This window comes from Poecilia mexicana, unplaced genomic scaffold (genome assembly GCF_051168715.1).
Source record: "Poecilia mexicana isolate PSO_F unplaced genomic scaffold, ASM5116871v1 scaffold_1, whole genome shotgun sequence".
NCBI lineage: Eukaryota > Metazoa > Chordata > Actinopteri > Cyprinodontiformes > Poeciliidae > Poecilia > Poecilia mexicana.
This window is the reverse complement of record NW_028263370.1, coordinates 17,088,998-17,111,266: the sequence shown is the minus strand read 5'-3', so window position 1 is coordinate 17,111,266 and position 22,269 is coordinate 17,088,998. Positions and strand designations below refer to the sequence as shown.

The window sequence follows — 22,269 nt, the reverse complement described above, 5'->3', positions numbered from 1 at the left end:
TCAGTCCTGCAGTGGGTGGAGCTAAGGCTGCGCCGGCCTCCCAGCAGGGCGCGTAGCGGCATCCGTGGGCTGCTGTGTGGACCGGAGACGGCTGATGGACGGGGACAGGAGGAGGAGGACCGAGATGGGACGGGCTTAGGTTTCTTTTGGGTGGCTAGCCCAGCTTTCTGACTTCTGTGGAGAAATGAGCACATATTAAGTTATTCATGTACTGTACAACATTTGAAGGTGGTTTAACTTGAAAATGAAAGTTCACCTGTTGCCTGGAAAATGCAATTTAACTCAACAAGAAAATTTATTTGGTTTTAACTCAGAATTAAAGTTCATGAAGTTGATTTAACAACAAGAGACAAGTTGTCTTAATTTTGAATTGTGAGTTGTAACTCACAATTCAAAATTCCTCTATTATTTTACTCACATTATCAAGTTAAAATATCTACTTATTTTACTTTAGAATAATTTAATTTCTTGTTTCAAATTGCAATTTTATTAAACAACACAATGAATTCAGCTCTAAAACATTTAGTGTGAACAAGACTTTATCCTCAAGCTTTTAAAATAAACATAAAGACAATAAAACAACAAAAAAGAGTCAGATCAATGTAAGGCACTTCCAACTCACTCAAAACTTTCAGATTAAATAATCAGCTGCTATTAAACGTCCCTCAGACTCGACTTAAGGATAAAGGAGATCAGGATTTCTCCTTTTCTCCGGGATCATTACCCATCCAGATCACATCTGGGTCATTTTAAATCGCTTCTTAAAACTTAGTTTTATTCACTGGCATTCAACTGAGATCTGATACGGTAACTTTTCTGTTGTGATATTTTAGTGTTATCTTATTTTTGTTTCATCATTTTATTATACTCTATTATTTTTATGTGTCAGTGCGCTGGTGCAGTTTCAACCTGTTTTTATATAAATAAACCTGTTTGCAGCAGGAACAGTCAAACCTTAAATTTTTTAAAAAACTAGTTTAAAAACCCAGGTTTTTAATTATTATAGTTAATATTTATTACATTTTTAAGCTATTGTGTGTTGTTTTTATCATTATGTACATAATTACCTTTAGCTAAAAGGTGCCATATATAAATAAAAACAGGCTTACCCATTGATGACAGATGAAGCTCCTTTTGTATTTTTGGCATCTGGTAAAGAGAGCGGAGAAGCAGCAGCAGCAGCAGCGTCGCCCCCTGGTGGTATTTTTATGGGGGGGACAAGTCGAGGGATTTTGCTCCTGCAATCTTTGGAGCCTTGCTCTTCAGTCGGTTTGAGACGCGAACTCCTCCTGGACTCATCCGAGACATGCACGTCCTCCTCCGACCCCGTCGTGGATAAAGTCTCCGACGCCCTCCAGCGCTCGTCGTCCCCCGATGACAGCGATGAAGACGTTCCGGACAGCATCCTCCTCCTCATCCAGCGGCCCTGTTGCTTCTGAACCAGCAGGCGCGCCAGGTCCAGCTGCCGGGCGCGCTGCTGGAGCCGAAGTCGGGCCGAGAGGGAGGAGGACTGCTCTGAGCCCGAGTCCTCTTCAGAGATTAGGATTGGGATTCTGCTCCGGATTCTGGGCTTGGCGCTCACCAACGGTTCTGACCCAGCAGGGTGGAGCTTTACAGCTTCCTCGCTGGACGATAGCTGCTTCTTCGCTTCTTGGGACGGATCTTTACGATCGTAAACCGGTGAGGTGCCTTTAGAGGAGGAGTCCATGGACACGGGAAAGACGGCTGACGGGCCGTTTTCGGTTTTTGGTTGCTTAGCCTCTGTACTGGTTTGGTCCGGCACACTCTCCCCTCCGGTCTCTTTCAACAATGATGCAACTTCCTGCTCCTGGCTGTCAACGTCTGCAGCCGATTCCCTCGTGGCGGTTAAGACTTCCCGGTCACTCTCCTTCGCAGAGTGACCGTTGGACGACATGACGTTGAGGTGTGACGTCTCTGCGATGTGAATGAAAGTGCGCTCGACTTTGGTAAAGGGCGGTGACCCAGGAGCGATGGGAGTGGAAGGTCTCAGTTCTGAGCGGAGGGCCGGTGACAGGCGGCCCGTCTCGGACAGTTCAGGCTGAATCCCCTCCCCGGTCAGTAAGCGGTCATTACGAGAATTTAGAGCATTTGGCGTGGCCAGTTCCCCCTCCAGGACAGCTTCCCCGCCACAGGGAGACTTGCGAGTGTCTCCGGGCGAGAACAGAACCAGAGTTTTGGATGCGTCCTCCAGATCCGGGTCTGCATCAGCAGCCGAAGCGTGCTCCCTCGGGCCCCTCTGGTCCTCCGCCATCAGTGTTGAAGGCGCAGCATCCTGGCTGCGCTCGGTGCTTTTCTGACTCGCCTCGCTGTTGGACTCGCTCTTTGTGACGTCGTCGTCTTTCGGCCCAGGAGGTTCTGGTACCTCTTCGTCGGGCGTGGCGAAGCTCCTGCGCTGAGGCAGCGTACCGGTCAGCATGACGGTGAGAAAGTCGGCCCTCTTTGCTTGCAGCTGAGGAAGGATGTGGAAGTGCTCCATCTCATCACCCTGAGCTTTTGTTCGATAGTCTGGAGAGGACGGAGACGGGATGTTCTGCTCCGTGGGCGACAAGACCTGCAAAAAGGACAAAACAATATTTTATTACATAATATAAGAGTAAACCGTGCATTGGCTGCTCCGGTGCAGAAAATACGGCGGCCATCTTGGAGCGGTCGTCCCTCCTACTTTGCTCAACCAAAACAGCAGAAGATGCCTCAGCACTGAGGAACATTGTTGTTCGGATCGATGGACTATTGATGTGAGGGCTCCACAAACACATTTCAGAAGTTAGATGGACATATTATTGTGTAAATTTTGTGATTAGAAAACACATAATGCTTTTATTCAGTCTGGTGTAATTGTTTTCAAGGAGTTCCAGTAACTGATTGATTGATGGTAGATGTTTTATAGTTTTAAAAGAGACATGACATCCTTCCTTCAGCCGGACTGAAGCCGCTGAGGAGTGAGCAGATTTCCAAGTCAAGTCAATATAATTCTTTATTGTGAATAAAAACATATTTTGTTAAAACTGTCATTGGAGACAAGTAATCTGATAAATAAATAATGTTCTTCCACTTCCTCCCAGTGCTACTTTAGCAATTTGCAAAAATGCAACACTTTCCGGTCAAAAACAACCAATCAGGATGCATTTACACTACAGCCTGAAGAGACCCAATTCCGATTTTTTTTGACGTAATGCGACCTGTATTCGATCGTTTCATGGCAGTGTGAACAGCACAGGTCGGATTCTTTTTGAATGTGACCCATATCCGATACGTATCCAATTCAAATGCGACCTAACGTCCAGGTCGCATTCATCCGAACTGAACGTCACTGATTCTCAACAAATCTCACTATTCTGCGTCCTGATACGCGCAAGTGGGAAGAAAAACAACAACCATGACGGATTATATGAGGATTAAGTTGTTAATATGCTGCTGCGGCCGGACAACAACTTCAAATATGTAAGCTAAGCTCCACCGTTAGCCTCCATGTTTACTTCTGCAAACACTGAGCACTTCTTCTTTTTATGGCGGTTGGCAGAACACTGAGAACGCTGACGCTATTGCGCCCTCTAGTGCGCATGTGGGACACTTTCAGGTCGTCTGGCCGTTTACACTGCAAAACGCATACAAGTCGCATTTACTGGCAGTGTGAACGGCCCCGGTAAAAAAATCGGAATTTCTTTTAAAATATGATTCCAGTTTAACTTCACAGCAACAAAAAAATTAAACAATGTGCCGAAAAATTAAGAATAAAAATCTGACTCCAACCAATCCATTTGCCACAGAACCATTTTATTTTCATTTTGGTTGTACACAAGCTTTTTCAAGATTGTCTAGATTACATACATTGATATAAAAGGCACAAAAAATGCATTGCAGAGCTTATCTTTAGCACAAAGTCTAATATCAGGTGATTTTCAAGTGTTTCCCCTCATAAAGATTCATCATACAGCCTGTACATTATATATATACTAAACCCCGCTACCTGTCATGCTATTAGAGTTTAACTGCAAACCTAATTACTGCCTACATTTCTGTATATATGTACACCGTTTATTGTTTGGGTTTTAAAAAAGTTTAAAATACATGCTTTACCTGTAAATTATACAAGCAGTACTGTACAATAATATTGTGATAGAAAACAAATGCTTATACATGTTTTATACAACGGAAAGACACTCACGGATCATCACACCAAACAGACACGGAAAGCTCTTCACTTTTCTTCTCCTCCACAAAGAAACTCGACTTTTATTGCAAAAACATTGACGGGTCGTTGAGCAGTTTTATAAAATCCTTTCATTTTATTTTTTATTGTCCGTTCAGTCACATGAAACGTCGCCTTCAAGGCTCTTTTAGCACGTCAACGTAGCCCCATCGAGACCAGAAGATCTTTCACAGTAGAAATGACTTCCTAAAGTATTTAAATGTAATTTTTCAATAAATAAGAGGAACAATTCAGCGTGAAGAGATTTTGTTTGGACTTGGAAAATCAGTGAAGGGGACAAAATAAATCAAGTGAGGAACGGGTGCACAATCCTAAAGACAAGAGAGGTTTCTCTCCCTACGGTCGATATTTATACAACGACTCTCCATCAAGTCTAAAAAACATTTATTCAAGTATGCAATAAAACATTTAGATTTCATTTCTATAAATTATGTGAGTATTTATGCTAGTTTTATGGTTTGGTTGGAGATTCAAAAAACAGATTTATTTACATCCCAAAACAGTTCGGTAAATTTTGATTGACTGAAAAAGACATTTTCAGTACATAAACGTGTTCATAGTTCATAAATAAGTACTGAAATCCTGGATTTCTTTATGCAATTAAAACATTTATTTTTATCTGACAAATGCTGCTATATGAGCAAAAACATTTAGTTTATCGTAACATCAAAATTAAACTCAAATTTTAAAGCCCTTTTTCAACTTTAGCAGTGTTATACTTTATCTAGGCCTGTCACAATAAATAAATTGATTAATTGCATGATAACTTAAAACTAGTTCAATAATTATGCATGATTTGTCATTTTTCTCTTTCTATCAAAAACTGGATGACAAAAAGTCTTCAGTTTGGTGCTTTGGTCTCAACCAGCACTTGTTTTTAAGGACAATTTTGTTTACAGAGACTTCATAATTAATTTTATTTTGGATATTTAAAATGTCTTCCAGTTCCAGTGTTAAATGTTCACTAAAAATTTAAAGTTTTTTCATCTTAGAGAATGTGTTCTTGCATTATTAAGCCTTTTCCGTTGTATTGCCTGAAAACTGTCTCAACAATATTATCGTTTATCGCAAAAACGTCCAGTAACATTTGTTATTGAGAGGCCTAACTTCATCACACTGGCAATTTTCTATATTTTTGTTTTTGCTATACTTTAATTTTAATGACAGATCATTTATGCAATAGCTAGCCACTTCATTTTACAATAAGGAACAGTTTAGAAAAACAAATTTTGTTTTTCTCTCGTATTTTCAAGACATTGAGAAGTTTACCAGTTAGTTAAGAGAACTTTTAGTTTTTTTTTTTTTATTATTTTGACCACAATAAATATAACAGTGGAGTATAAAAGGTGTGACAAAAGTTCAGTGTTGGACCAAAATGGCTACTCCCACCAGCTCTGGGCTCAGCAGTTCTGATCCGTGAGTATCTCCTCAAGTAGTAGCTATTTACAAAAACAATAAAAAAAGTAAAATAAAGTATCACAGACCTCTTGCGACCAGAGGCTAATGTTCACTGTGTTCGTGTTGTCATTACAGTACAGTGCTGATTGTAGTCATTTTACAGTCAGAAGAGTGTGACGCACAAACAGATCACATGTGGATCTCATGCAAAGAGTGGTGACAGTCAGCGGTCAGTCATTTCATAAGAAAAACTGTCAGAAATGCAGCCTATCGCCTTTTTTTATTTTTTAAATTCATCTTGGTGTCGTCAGCAGGTCAAGCACACAGCGAGGCTCCTCCGGCCCGTTAGTACGTCAGTGCGCCACTGCTTTAAATACGATACAGGATAAGCATTAATCGGTGACAATCTTAGCACAGTAAATCAATAAATCAGCTAGCAAACAAAACTAGATTCTGAGTTAGTAGCTAGTCCACTTTGTACATTCTCCAAGAGGTTGTACTATAAAATTATGCAAAGTATAAAACAGGCAGGGCATCCTGAACTCAGCGTGAAGCAGCAGGAAAACAACATCAGGCGATCTCCTCACCAAACCGCTGCTGCTGTGAGCATCAATAGACGAAAAAAGCCTTTAATACAATTAACAAGCAAGAGGTGCATATTTAGCTAATGTAGCCCTTTTAACACGTCGAGAAAGCAACAGTTTGGCTTTCATTGCACAAAGTAAAGATCCAACTCTGTCTCAGGAAGTCATGTTTTGAACTTGTTCAAGTCACGTTGTGGGATCACCTAAAATGACACCAACAATGGCAAAACAAAGGCTGCTGCTTTGGAAGAAGAAGACACGATAAGACAAGATAAAACATCTGCTCCCTTCAGAAAGATCTGTTGTTGCAACATGATGCCACAGTTTAAAGGAAACAAACTGCTCTGCGTTTGTTTCGGTAAAGCAGCCAAATCTAAGGTTACACAGGATGATCTGCTGCTGCAGAGTGAAAAATTAAATAAGCTAAAATAATCGTGCTTATTTGTAACAAAATCAACCAAGTGGATTGAATCTTATTGGAAAGTGATGACAGTTTTGGGGGGATGTCACAATCCAATCTCAGGTGTTCGGCTCCATGAAACAATCAGAGTATTTTTAAATCATCAGTACTGGAGTTCCTGATCAATACCTGTTGTTGGAGTAGTTTCTGATTTTAACTCAGCCACTCCTTCAGCAAGCTGTGCAGCTCCAAGTTTCATTACAATTTTTAAAATGTGTGACTTATTTTATTGCTTTACTGCAGACTCATTGCTTTGTTCACAGTGAAACAGAGGCTGTAATGGCTGTTGCGGTTTCCTCCAACTCCAAACAGTTCATCTCCCAGACAGTTATCTGCAGTGGTCGGCACACTTCCTATAAATTTTTTACTTTGCGTTTTTGCTAACCCTAAATTAATTTTCCCAATTAAATTCTTAAACGCTAATTTGATTGGTTGTTTTGTTAACTTTCAGTTGAATAAAGCATACTATTATGTTAAAGTTGTAGTTAAGAATGATTTATGTAGCCATGCTCTTATTTTGCAGTGGGTGAAGACTGTTTCCTCTCGCCCTATGGTAAACTAGCCAATATCAGAAACAGAATTAGCAATATTCAAGTCAAAAAACTGTGAAACCAGAGGGAAAAGTCTGTTGCAAATAATCATTTTATGAAGCACAACTATTCAGGTAAGTGTGGGATAACAAACTTGATCTTGTTTAAGGAGATACTCTATGTTGAAACACATGTTGTGGGTATCAACATGGCTGAATTAACGCTGTGGGATTAGCTTCTGCTAAATACCGTGATGGTGTAGCGCTTTAACATTGTTAAAGCTAATGTTTATAATTTTTGCTTTAGGGTTAGTGCAGTTAACTTTTAAGTTAGTTTTACCTGCCAGCTGGAAATGAAACGCTCATCTTTCAGTTTCAAGAGCTTCAAAGCGCCAAGTTTCCAAAGCAAAACAGCAACAGGTTCAGAAAGTTTTATCTACCCTTAATTAACTTGGACTACACCGAAACATGTTGATAGATGAGCCATTACTGAGTCATATCAAAACAGAAGAAACATGCTAGCGTAGCCTAGCACTGTGGAAAACTGCTCACCAAGGAGCAAGACGTGTTTCCTTTTTTGGATGTGTCCAACCAGCAAAAACTCCTATAAAACACTATTGTTGAGTGATTAATTAAGACACAGTCACAATACTAATGTTAACCATGCAATACGGGTCAAATGTAGTGTTTTATTTTTACAAACTCATACAAGGCATTGATTTTAATGAAGGACTGGAGTGGGAGACACTGTTCGAAAAGGTCTAAATATCCCAGTTGATAAATCTCAACATGGTTCATCTGATAAAAAAGGTTTGTCAGAATTAATTCACAGCAGCGAAATGTTTCATATCAGTTTGAAAGGGGGACATGAGCAGCAACTGATTACCCAAAACATTTCTCTTGAACTCATTTTGAGGGAGAGTTCATCCAGACTTCAGGTCTGAGTAAACGCATTCCCACAAAAAAAATTATGAATGGGTAAAATGACAACTAAATATAAGATATATAATATTTAAATGTGGGATATTAGCTTTAATAATGCCACACATATAACTTATTGCATCTGCTAATTGCAGTTATATAGTGAGCCCGTCTGCCCCAACCTGATCCCCGAGTCTAGCCTACTGTGATAAAGTGCAAGAGTAATGTTAGAAAACTGTGATGAGAAAGGAAGCACAATGGAAGAAAGAAGATATAATCTAAATAAAATTATTAGAGCTACTCAAAACTCACCTTTAAATACATTTTAAGATACAGCAAACCACTGCATACTATTTACAAAGCAGGTAAACCTCCTTCAGATCAGTCGGAAATAGAAAAACATAAACCACTGGTACCAATAAACGCCCTCTGCAGGTAAATACCAAAACATTTACAGCAACTCCAACATGAAACTCTAACTGCATTTTTACTGATGCCTGAAACTGTGTCATCTGGAAGACTTGGATTTAACTCAAATGCAACAGAAAAATGTGACTTGATGGAAATTTAAGAAATGGGTAGGAAATGAAGCAGCGAGCTTAGCGTCGCTTTAACTCCTGTTGGTTTCTGTGTTGATAACTTCATAACTTCTGAAATGACCTGACATCTGGCTGCTGGGCTAACTGCTCCTAAAAATGATGATAGTGATCATTCTATTCATAAAGGTCAACACTTCTGCTCAACTTTCCACGTCTCAAGTCCAAGTTTCTGGTTCTGTCCGGTCAGACTTCAACACAACTCATCCAACGCGTTTAAACACCAACAGACGCAACACGGCGTTCTTGACGTGCGTTCCTCTTGACCGACGCCACAACTTCACAATCATTCAGAACAAATGCATCCACCCTGTCGCAAAACCTCAAAACTCGTCTGTCTCTCAAATAAATGCTACATTCTGTCTCCAATCAGATCTTTTTTTATATTATCTTTTTAAATATCACACTTGTTGAAAAAAACCCACTCAAATAAGCTTTGAAATTTGGAGTAAAAGAAATACTGACATTCCCCTGCCATGCCAGTAGGTGGTGCTATGGGTGACATTAGTAACATGAATTCAAGGAAAATGTGTCAGAAAAGAAAAAGAGGCCGCTATCTCAGATTTCTAAAACTTCCAGTTGCAAAGACGATGCATTACAAACAGCTATAATAACATTTTTAATTTTGTTTGTTTGGCAAAATATATAATTTAGTTTAGGGCCAATTTATTTAAACTATTATAAATATACTTCTTTGTGTTCGCACTGCAGCAGCTGGCGGACCACGATTTTATTTCCCCAACTACTTCTGAAGTATTTAGTGAACGAAACACCAGTGCAACATCTACAGTGATTGGCTGAACCCTCTACTAAAAACCAACAGGATAAAAAAGGAGATATAGTTGAACATTAGCAACAATTCTTTCACAGTAGAAAGGACTTCTAAAATATCTATCACAGGATATCTGAAACTTTCTACTGCAGGACGTTCAGTAGGATCGTTGGCTAAGACTCCAACGGCCTGCAGAAGAAAGAAAGGCTCCTTAAACAGAGGTTTACACATTAAAATGTCAGCAAGCCTTTGGAAAAACACACACCTCAAATGACAGACCTAACAATCAAAGTGTCAGAAAAAGGAAACTCTATCACGTCATCTGTGTATCTAAAGTAAAAAACAAACAGCACCAGCCTCCGATACGCAGCCCCTTCCGACCGCGAAGGTCATGTAAAACAAACAGCTCATAAAAATACGCATTCACGTCATTCACACAGACACAGCGGGCTGTAAGTTCGCCGTTTGGATCCATACAGCCTGCTGTCACAGCAACGTAAACATTTCAATTTAAAAGAATTCAAATATATGTGAATCACAAAACAAACTAGTCATTATTTAATCAACAACTGCAACGGTAAAATTTTGTATTTGTATTCATTTTCTAAATTGTTTTTGCAAAAAGTATGAGATTTTGTTGTGTTATGTTTTAGACCACAGGTGTCAAAGTCAAGGCCCGGGGGCCAAATCTGGCCCGAAGTAGCTTTTTAAGGGGCCCTCTAGACTCCAACTTACATCAATAAGTCCCTCCAGTTTTCCACAAAACCTCAAAATTCACACAAAATCAACTGTTTGTCACTGTTTGATTTTACTGCAAATGTTCTCAAAATTGGTCAGAACCATTGAGTTTAAGTGACTTCTGCCACAGCCTCACTTGATGTGAAGTTACAGTCCGTAACTATACAGATACGGCGAGTAATAAAAAATAAAGTTTAACATCAGATGTTAGCGCAAATATTTCCAAATAATCACTACAGAATTTGTGATTTTGATTGCAAAAAAACACTTAATCACAAAACCCTGGAGGAACAGCAGATTTTTAACAGTTTAATTGGTTTAAGAACATTCAGAGTTTTGAAATGGCCAAAATGACAATGAGTTTGACATCCTGGTTTCAGACTATTCATTGGTTTGGACTTTATATTTATTCTTGTTGTGGAGTTACTGAAGTTAGGAGATGCTTTTATTTAGAACATATATTATTTCTTTAGTACGTTTTTAAACTGCATTTAATGCCAGTGTGTAATAATTAGTTGTTTAAAGAATGCCAAGATTTTGTTTAGTTGCTTTATTTGACATTTCTGTTCTGCTTTACTTTCAGTTTCTGTCTAAGATTACTGTAAATCACCTCCTACACCTTCAGACAGACGTTTTCCAAACAGTTCACTGCTTTCACACACAACATTTAATGAGGCAGGAATCAGGACGAGACACTTGGATCACTGGGTTTTGTGCAGGTAAAGACATGATGTGAAGCAGCAGCAGCAGCAGCGTATTGCTCTGTGAGCGGGATGTCGAGACTCCAAAAGTCTTCGTGCAAAAGCCTGATCGCTGGGACGACCTGCATACCTCTACGATCGCTCCTCTGTTTTAGGCAAAAAATTATGACGGAATAAAAAATAAAAAAAATAAAAAAATGCACAAAAAACTGTAAAGCTTAACAGTCTCTTAGCAGCTCCACTCGGTTTCAAACTCCTCTTCTTCACAAAACGGGAAGTCTTGAGTTTCACATTGTTTCCACCAGCCTGCCAGGTCGGTGGCGAGCGCAACTTGGGCGATGCTGAGTGGCTTCTGGAGTTTATTGCATGAAAAATATTCTCAATATTCCTCCTTCTTTTTCTTCTTGAATAGAAAAAAAACAGTTTCTAGAGCTACGTCTGTGTAGATGTATGAATCTGTGTGTTTATTAACACAGCTGTACCGCTGCGTGTTGGTGATATGGCTTGTATGACCTTCCAGTGTGCTGCGATTTTGTTGGTTTATGTGCACATTCATATCTGTGTAAGATGTTACCAGAGCTGGCCAGGTGGTATCTACGCAAAAAACCAAAAAACTAATTTTTCTTGCTAGCCAAATGCTCTACATTTTTCATACATTCCCTACTCTTGGCATGGGCTGGTCAGTGGTACGAAAATACATCAAGGTTTTAGAAAGTTACAGTCTTAAACCTGCTAACATTTCCTGTCACTCCTTTATAAAACCTTATCTTCCCTTTAATGCCAGAGAAAGTGCCAAAGTAGAGTTTTCCAAGGCTGTGTGGAGCGCAGCGTAAGATGTTTTTCTTGCTTAAAAGAAAAACAAATTCAGTTGTTTGGGTTGATTTCAGGCTGGGAAATGCAGTCAGGATGTAAAATCTGAAGGACAAACCAGCTAATATCAGCTGCTGGTTATACTTATGTTAGTCTATAATGAGGAGAAAAGCAAATATGTATGATATTCTACTCAATTAGCACTAAAAACTGCTGCTAAATTTAGTTGGAGGTCATTCTACATGAGTCTGCGAATCAAAAATAAACAAACATCTGTTGATGATCAGTACATCTCAAAAATGTAGCGGTGGTATCATTTGTTTTCTGTTTGAAATTAAGTAGTTTGATGTAGTATTTTAATAATCAGAATCTCATTCTGGTTCAGAACATTAATTAGTGTGGTGGTGAGATTAAAGACAACTAAACACAAAAACACTATTATTTTGGACCATTCTCTTGTAAATTAGTGTATTTTGGGAGTTTTTTTTTCTTTTACATTTTCTTTCTGCTTCCCTTACAAACGTATTTGCATGAGAAGTCACTTTAAATGATGAAGCACCTAAAAGTGGCAAAGTTCAGCCCAGGCCCAAAATCTTCTCTGACCACTCCTGCATCTCTGTGTTTGTGTGCTCTGTTCGTCTCTGAACCTATGGCTGTACACATCTGTGTTTGTTACATGTATTTATATATATATATATATATGTGTGTGTGTGTGTGTGTGTGTGTGTTTTGAGTCCTTTTCTCAGTCCTCTCAGCTATTGTTGTTCTTGTTCATGAGCCTGGCTAGCATCTGTTGCAGCTGCGACCTCGACACGTTCAGAACCGAGTGCCGGCTCCGCGGGCTGCCAGGCATCGGCAGAGTGCCGGCGTGCCGGCGCCGGGCCGAGGCGGTGGCGGACGTGGCGTGAGCGGGGCTGCTCTCGGCTGAGCGGCTCCTCTGGATGAAGCTGCCACCGGCGTGGGGGTACTGCTCCGTCTCCAGGGTGGAGGAGGAGAAGACGTAGGAGGCCAGCCTCCTCAGCTGATTGGGCCGCGCTTGGTGTCTGTCCTCCTCCAACTGCAAACAGACCAATCAGACAGAGGGAGGAAGAGGAGGTTAAAGAGTGGAAATTGACTCTTTTCATATTAAAAACATTTATTAAACAGGTTGTTTCTGTCTCCTCCCCCTCCCTGAGAGACATTAGACATGAGAGAGCAGGTGGATGCTTTCACATATCTAAAGCCTGCAGCTGATTGGTCAAAGGTCATGTGGGGAGGAGCCTGGGGAGAGAAGCTGAGGGGATGTTGGTGTAACTCTGGCTCTATCTAAGGCTACTTTTCATAACTACTAGTTAGAAGCTAAAGAAAACTCCTAACAGGGGGCGTTTAAGTGTTTTAGCTGTGATTAGTCAGACTAGCATCTGAAAAAAAAAAGTTCAGGAAAACATTTCTCCCACAAAGAAGCACGCTAAAGGAACAAAAAGTCACCAGCACAAGCATTGCACACACTGTCTCACTAATCTACGGCAGCCTGAGCCTCGACAGGTTTCGGCTTTTTCGTTCTGAAGGAAAAGTTACCACTGAAGATGCAAACAAATCAGGGAACTTAAAAGAGAGATGGAGTCATCAAGCACACAAAACAGACACACAACGAAGGGAAGAGGGGGAAATAAAACTAAAAAAAAAAACATGTCTGAACAGAAGAAAAAGGAAGAACAGAAACGGAGTGAGAAAACAGAGGTACAGGACTAGTCCTAAACTGTGCTTACCCCGAAACATCACTTTATTTCTTCTTGTGTTGATCCCAATGGCCCCCTCGCTCTTTTCTTTGTCTCCTCAGGTGAGTCAAACTTGACATACTGTGTACTTTTAAAGCGATAAGTTGGGGGCAAAGGCATCAGTAGTTATGTAGAAGGGGGTAAAGAATTGGAGAGGAGGAACAAAGAAAAAATAAAAAATAAACTGTGGTCCTCGATGGTTGGTGGCAGACGAGCTTGGTTATGATCTAGTGTGACAGTTGGCCAAACAAAAAACAAAACGAAAAAAGAAAAAAATGAAGCAGAGCTTGCTAACGGATCTGTGCACACATTTTCATTTTCACACTGGCATGAAACATCCAGCCTTCAAACAGCAGCCACCGAGTATGGAGGACCAGATGTGTCAATAATTAACTAAAAAAGCCCATGATGAATGGAGTCAAATGGTGACATAAATTTACAAGTGAAATTAAATGATTAAAATGGATAAAGAAACAAGAAATCACCACACCCATGAGGAAAATCCTGCAGAAGGAAAATAAAATGGAAACACAATGTGAAATCCAGGTAAAGGTCAAAGAGTAACTGGTGACACGCATTCCTCTTTCCTCCGATACAAACTCTCCAAATAGAGCGTCACACGAATATCAAATTCAGAAAAATGCAGAAAGAAAAAGAGGAATATTCAATAAATTATTAGAATATGTACTCAGATAAAGTATTTTTTTATTCAGAATAAGTCTGAAAATAAAATGTAAAATTTAAGACAATATTAGACATACTTTCATATAATTGTATTAAAAATATTTTTATTAATCTAATATATTTTAATCTTAAATATGTTTTCATGAGTTGCAAGCACAAAATTAACAGAAATAAAGGCTTGAAAACCATCTGTAATAATCTACGTGATGTTTCACTCAGTGAACCGAATTATTTTAATTAATTAACTTTTCAATTTATAGAATATGACTATAAACATTAAAATCCATTTTTCTCTGGTGTTTAAACCCAGTTTGCATCCAGCTGATCTGAGTTTGTTTCTAGAAAACGATAATGAAGCCGGAGGAACGCAGCAGGCAGGCGAGTCAGGGCTGGTTTAGGTTGTAAAGGAATATCTTAAATGCTACACAGAGTAAAAGGAATATGAAACTTCCTCACAAACCCACCAAGCCATGGCCGTCCACTTAAAGCTGGGGTGTACAAACTTTTGGGGCCAAATCTGTCAAGTCAAAAGGACTTTAGAGGCAAAAAATGTCATATCTATAATGAACTTATGCTGTAATTTATTTTTACTCACTTGATAATGTAAATGTTTAATTAAACAAATCAAGTAGTCAGATTTTTTTGTTGGACAGAGATGTGTAAACTGTTGTAGAGCCCAAACTTAAAGGGTTTTTCAGATTTGCCCAATTAAAGAAAATATTTGTCAAGTGTTTATTGACAAAAATTGCAAAAATTGAGTCAGTTTGGGGAAAAACAAAGCAAGATTTTGATCAATCTATGTCTGTATATTTAAAGATGGATACTTACAAAATGGATACCAATTAAAAGCTCCCACCTAAATGAAACACCTGTGCTGGGGGGCTAAATTTGTGTTATTCTTGAATTGCAGTCAGAGGCCACCTAAAATAGGTTTAGGGGCCACAAATGGTCCTCGTTCCACCCTTTGGACATCCCTGACATAAACTGAGAGGCCAGGCAAAGAGAAGCAGCCAAGAGGCGCCTGATCACACACTATTTGACATTACATATTAATTGCATAATACATGCAATTATTTGCATGTATTTGCATCTCTAGTCTCAATGGCAGGTTGATAAAAAGAAAAAGCAACCTCAGACTATTGCACAACATATTGGAGAAAAAGGGGGTGATTAAACAGCAGTTTCCAATTTGTATACTATAATGGTCCATTAATTTTCACTTTATGTTGATAAAATGAATCGAGTTAGCATATTGGCACTAAAATACAGTTAAGCTACGCTAAGCTAAACAGGGTAATTGAGTGGCTAGGAAAATTAGCCTGTGCACTAACCTGCTGTAACAAACAACAAACAAATCTACTGCATATTTTCCACATGCTAAACAGATCCATTTGTTTTCGTTTGGGTAAATAAATATTCAAATTTTGGCCCATTATAACCAAAGAAAGCAGTTAATTTATATTAAATTGTAATTTTAGTGCCTCGGTCTGGAACTCCTAACAACGACAACAAAAAAATCTACATATGCTAATTTTTTCACATCCAATTAAAACAATAATGAGACTCTGGTAACAGTTAAACATTTATTTGTACAATCCACTGGCAGCAGCATTCCACGAACTAATTATTAAAACCGATTCATAAAATGAGCTCATGTCTTATGTTCTGTTTATTAACTCAATTAGCAACATTTAAGGAAGTTAAAATAATTCACTGGGATGTGCTTTTTTTAGACTAAACACAGCAAGAGTCTGCTCAAACTGTAAACAATGGTTCTTTGCTTTTTAACATTTTTTAGTGCAAAATGTGCAAATTTATTCTTTTTGTAGACTTTGGTCACCATTTTGTGGTTGAAGCGTTGACAATTATTCCCTCTGGTTTTGGATGCTGTGCAGCTGGAAGGATTTGTGGTGTTAATTTTTTACCTTTGTTGTTATGATGGGTAATTGTGAAAACAAGGTGATATATTACATCTGCAAGCATCTAAAGAGCCCAAATAATATCTGAACTATGACCTCTGATCCCGGAGGATTTGAAACAAAGGCGTCATGGATGCAGAGCAGAGAGGAGGACGTTTTAAATCATAATGGGCGACATCATTTCCCCGATTCTAACGTCTCTACCTGGTTTTCTAAACAAACGGCCAGTCAGAGATTTAAGGAGAAGTGGCAAAAGCAACTGAGATGGATTAGCAGTGCTTGATAACAACTGATGGTGGCATCCAGGACACATATCCATGGAATATTGTCTCTGGTGTTCAGAAATTGAGCTTTTAGCAAATCATTGCAGTTAAACATCAACAGTCTTCAGTCAGAGGCCTCTACAGATTGGTTGCAGGACTGACTGCTACCAGAGATCCACAGTGACTCTTTGAGGATACTTGGCTAACATAAGTTACGCTGACATTTAATTTAATTTTGGGAAAAATAAAAATATTTTTCAATTTAAAATGAATGTTTCGTTCAGTTCATCATGAAGATCCAACCAAACCAACATGTCTTTATTTGAAACATTCAAAACAGTCTGCCTAACAACCTGCTCTCTTTTTATTTAATAAATCTCCATTTAAAAAATAAATTAAATAAAATCCCTAAACTTTGTGTATGCATTAATTGTGATCTGTTCTAGGTACAAATCTTTGTTTTAATTGAAGGTTTCATGTAACGATATGTTGCATCACTGTGAGAGGAACAATTTCATCATTACAGAATAATTAAAACCGCAATTATAATTATGATTTCACATTCATCCCTACAACCAATAAAACACTCCAGCTAAAAAAAAACAATGGTTACATTTAACACAATAAGCCACTCAGATCACACAGACACACACTTACTTCCTCCCACTCAGTCAGATAGTGTTTTCATCCAGAATGACGTTAAATGTACGATACGGAGCAGGTTTCATGTCACAGTATGTTTCCATGCTTTCACTGACAGAACTACACTGTAAAACATTTGAGCCACATTTAGTTGTGTCTACTGTCTTCTACTCTTCAAGCCAAATAAATTTAGTGACTTTTAGATTGTGAACCTAAATTTGTGAGTTTTTAAAAGATAAATTTACAACAATAAGTTGTGTTAACCTCCATGAGTTGAATAAAGTAGATGTTTTAGGGCAGGATTTAATTTTAATTTCCCAGAATGCTCAGGGGCATGTTTTGTATCCTGTGTTGCACCGTGAGTGAAATGGAAGTGCGTGGCATCGATCTAACTTCTGTGTTTTAAGGCAAATGTTAATTTTTATGTCCTTTTCACACTAAATGTTTCTGAGCAGAATTAATTGTGTTGTTTAACAAAATTCATTGTCAGATCAGAAATTTTGTTCAAACAGGAAATTAAGTTATTCAAAAGTAAAATAAATAGTAATTTTAACTTGATATTATGAGTAAAGTAGTATAGAAATGTGACTGTTTTAACTAGAAGAGGAAGTTTTTTTTGTCCTACATATTGTGAAATAAATATTTGGATTAAATTGCAGCTTTAAGTTAAAACTCAATTCAAGATCAATGAAATTAAAAAACAACGTTTAAACAACTTGTCTCTTGTTAAATCAACTTTATGAACTTTAATTTCTGAGTTAAAACCAATAAAATTTTCTTGTGACTTAAATTACATTATCCAGGCAGCAGGTGGACTTTTGATTTCAGTTAAACCACCTTCAAATGTTTTACAGTGTTCCAACATCATGTGTGAATAATTTCAGAAAACACAGCAGAGCATCGCCAGCATCCACAAGCTTCATCACCGAGTCCAAGACGTGAATCACAAGACTCTTAGACATGAACCAGCCGCACCAATCAGGTTAGCATTTATGCTCATTATGCAAACAGAAAATGCACAAATAATTCTACTGAGTGGATTAACACTAGTTCACAACATCCTGCCTTTCCTTGCATCTGAGTTTTATCATGAGAGAGACATTTTGAGAGACATTTTATACCAACATGAAGGCGCATTCTTGGGGTAGCAACGTCCAAACTGAGAGCAAAACGCTAAAGAAATGCTCTTCCAACTGTTAAAATACTCCAACGTAGAAATACAGCAGAAATTATTCACACCCCTTGCAGATTTGGGCCTAAATAAACTTTGATTTAACATTTTTTGCATTTTCCTTCTGACTTGAACCTGATAGAGAATCTGTGGAGGGAGCTAGAGATCTGGGTGATTCAACTTCAGAGATTCGCAGCTCATTACCAAGCATATATGTCAGAATACCAGCGGAAACATTCAAGAAGCTGGTCACCAATTATAATAAAATCCAGTTTTTCAGAGACAGTGTTTCTCAAAAATTAAGAACAAATTGTGAATCAAGAATAATAAATGGAAACAAATCCTGTTGGTTTTCAGCTTTTCCCTGACTTAAGGCTAGCAATGAACAACACCAACTTTTACTAATTTATAAATATGCCTGTCCAAAACTAAAAGCTTCATTTGAAAGATTTGTGATTAGAAGATAATAAGCGAGCAAAAATAATAACCATAAAACTCTTTGGAAATATAGTAACTTTCTGAAATCTCCAATAATTACCTGCTGTTGCTTAAAAGAAGGGTGCACCAACTGGAGTTTTGCAGATCATCTCTTCTTTTTGTTTAATGTAAAGATACCATTTTTTGTTTTTAAGAACTTTAGTTTAAAAAGATGTAAGAACTATGCTCATTATTTATTATAAAAGTAGAGAGCTGTTGTGGAAAAACAGGGTTTTACTATTTAAAAAAAACAAAATCATCAGAGTTCACATTTTAAACTGATATTAGCAGCTCGTAAGGGAATGCAGACCTTTACTTTAACCATGATTTAAAGAAAAAGGCTGCTAACATTTCCAAATGCAGTACATTCAAGATATTCAGAAGTTAACTGCAACATATTTAGCCTTCCTGTTACCTGCTAAAAGTCTCTCTTTAACTTAAATAAATCACAGGTTTCCTTCAAAATGGCTTCCAATATCTTTGTGTTTCCTCTGAATTTATTTTACGCATCCTCAGCTAACGTGAAGGTCTTTTCACACAATAACAGAATCCACACTGAAGAGTGTTATTGTTAAAGCAACTTTGTAGTCCACAGTGGATTCACTGATGGTAATTTTTTTTTATTTTGAGTAAAAAAATCGTCTCATTCTGTTTACAAGTCGACAAAGAAATGATCACTGTGCTAGCTAGTCTGCAAACTGTAACGGACAGTCTGGTGGACGCTCCACGTGTGTGTGCGGTGTGTTCAGGTGCTGAACAGAGCTGCCTAAAGCTGCAAACACACTCCAGCAGGAGTACGTTAGCTTCTCATGGGAGTTTTAAAGGACAATTCCAGCTTGAATCCAGATGTTTTGCTTTATATCCTAAAAGAAAGTGGGTTGTCTGTAATGCACTTTCAGCAAGGGAAGTTTTTTTATTTGGAAATGTATTTCTGCCAAAAAACTGTAATTCTGATCACAGAGTTAGTTAGTTTTAATTAGTCTGTAAACTTAATTTGCTGTTTCTTGATTTCCCAAAGCATTAGCTATTTCATATGTAATTTTATTTAGGTAAACACTTAATAGAAAATGTTCTGCTGCATGGTAAAATAATAAATAAAATGCAAGTAAAGTAAAATATAAATGATTCACAATGCAGAAGATAAAATGACACAGCAAATCTCCTGATAATTAGTCTGCTAAAACATGAATGTGAATTGGCTGGATGTACCTCAAGGTGCCAAGAGTAAATATTTGTAATATAAATTTTACCAAATGATGCAAAAATTAGATGAAAAGTTTAATGTATCACTTATTCACCCTCCAATAATGTTTAATTATTGTGATATCTTAATGTTGAATCTTATTTCTTTTATTTAACATTTGATTTGTAAAGCAGCATTCAGCTTTTATGCACCACAAATATGGAACAAACTTCCAGAAAACTGCAGAACAGCTGAAACACTAAGTTAAAACTCAACCTGTTTAGAGTTGCTTTTGAAACACAATAAATTAAACATTGACCAACATATGTGATGTGTGATAATGGCACTTGACAAAATGTAAAAATGTTTTCTTACCTGCTGGCTGTATTCTATGACTTTGTATTTTTGTGTTTTTATGAGGAACTGCCTTGTTGCTGAAATGTGCTATACAAATAAACTTGACTGACTGATAAAATATTTTTGCCTTCAATTGGATTATGAACCAAAGGACTAAAGGACAAAACGTGGGAATTAGCTAAATGTAGTGTCATGCTGGATTTATCCTTTAAACTGCATGTTGGAAGTGGAAAAATGAGCCACGGTCGCTGCAGCGCCTCACTACGACAGCTGCAGCGGTAACATGGGCTGCAGCCAATCGCTCTGCTCATCTGTCCAACCCCAGCGCATGCCGCCAGACTCTCTCCTCTGATTGGATGACTGGGTCTCTTACCGGTCTCTGAGGTCCAGTGGGCTCCGACTCTCTTCTGCGAGGGCGTCCCGACGGCAGCGAGTGGCACGGTGACTGAGCCGGGCTCCCGCCGCTTCTTCTCGACGCCTCCTCTTCCGTTAGCGTGAGCATCCCGCGGCTGCTGTCACGGGTGTGAGTTTTGGGACGGACCACCAACTCGCCTCCTGCAGGAAAACCACATGTTGAAGCGTTTTGTTTTCATTTTTCAGGGTGATCTAATCTATCAGCACCACTTCCAGCTCAACCTCTCCCCTACCTCAGGGGTCTGAAGCCTTTACACTGCAAAAACAGGAAATTTTACCAAGTAATTTTGGTCTAATTTCTAGTGCAAACAGCTTAGCACACCTGAAATAAGACACTTGAAAATAACTTTTCATCTAAAGATAGGAACTTATTTTAAGTTAATAACTCCTTAATATTGATCAAAGAGTACTAGCTCAATTGGCCAATTTTTTCACTTATAACAGAGGTTCCCAAACTGGGGGGCGCCATGTCATTGCAGGGGGGGCGCGGGAAGCCGTCTGGATGACAAAAAAACAAAACATGAACACTGTATGTGCTGGGTTTTTACCTTAGAATGGCCAACTCTCTGTTATTCCTATGTCAATTTGATACAGTAGAGGCTTCCACACTTCCTATATTTGTGTCCTCTGTCACTTTTATCAGCAGTTAAAACTGTTTAATCCTTTGTTAACATGTTGTAAACCTTTTTTTCCGAGCCGCCTTTAAACGCAACATGAGCGCTACGTAGCTTGCGCTGGGTTTACACCTGTGAAGGAGACCTGCTTCTGCTGGGCGGAGCTACGTAGGTTTGTGTTAGAATCACGGCAGCAAACCAGCAAAACGCAAAGAACTTTTCACAGTTTTTCCCTCCAAACTAACCGACTGAGTTGAGTAAAGCTGTTGGATTCAGGTAATGTTAGCTAAAAGATGACTAGCTAATATCATGAACCTTAAGTACCTTGTAGGCTACCGATGTTGGTGTCTATTTTCAGCTACGTACATTCATTTTGCCCCCAAACATGTCGATGCCCCCCCCCCATCTCACACGCGTCGTTTCAACCAGACAGCCATTTGTAATCCATAGGGGGGGCGCAGAAAATGTTTGGAAACCACTGGGGGGGCGCAGAAGAAAAAGTTTGGGATCCACTGACTTATAACATGGGAGAAATGTCTTGTTATAAGTGACGTAATCTGCCAATTCCTTTATCTGTAAAAGCAATACCAAAGTAGGACTTGATAAGAAGCAGAATTTCTCAAGTTCAAATTATAACTTCATCCTCCTAATGACTTTATTCTCGTAATTGACGAAACAAAAACAAATCCCAGCCTGGACCGAATACGCCATTGTAGAGTTGACATGAATTTAACATCCAAATAAATAGAAGTTGCAAAATATGCTCATCGAACAAGATGGCGGCCCTGGGCGTGCTGATGTCACTCTGAACTACAAACACGTGGCATGTTATTGTCTACATGCAGAAATTTCGCGCATGTGCACAATTTTGGAGGGCAAAAAGACGATTGTACTTATCAATGGTGAGAAGTCTTTTGCCCTCAAGCAGGTGATTTTTTTTGGAACCGAAAAGTTGATTAATCAATAAAATCGATTTATTGCCCCGCCCTGATACAACCCCTTCTTTTTTTTACTGACTTTGCAAAAGGGGACTAATTTGGCAACATTA

General features: G+C 38.6%; 1 protein-coding gene across 1 annotated transcript in view; it reads right to left on the bottom strand.

Annotated features, from left to right (window-relative positions):
• Positions 1-12,453: 12,453 nt before the first annotated feature.
• Positions 12,454-22,269, bottom strand: part of ttbk1a (tau tubulin kinase 1a) — a 33,797-nt gene continuing 23,981 nt past the window's right edge. Inside the window, exons 13-14 of the mRNA XM_088005600.1 lie at positions 20,567-20,748; positions 12,454-12,797 (exon numbers count right to left, since the gene is read on the bottom strand). Of these exons, the coding sequence (XP_087861726.1) occupies positions 12,492-12,797; positions 20,567-20,748 (488 nt within the window). The 3' untranslated portion in view covers positions 12,454-12,491. The remainder of the gene's footprint in view (positions 12,798-20,566; positions 20,749-22,269) is intronic.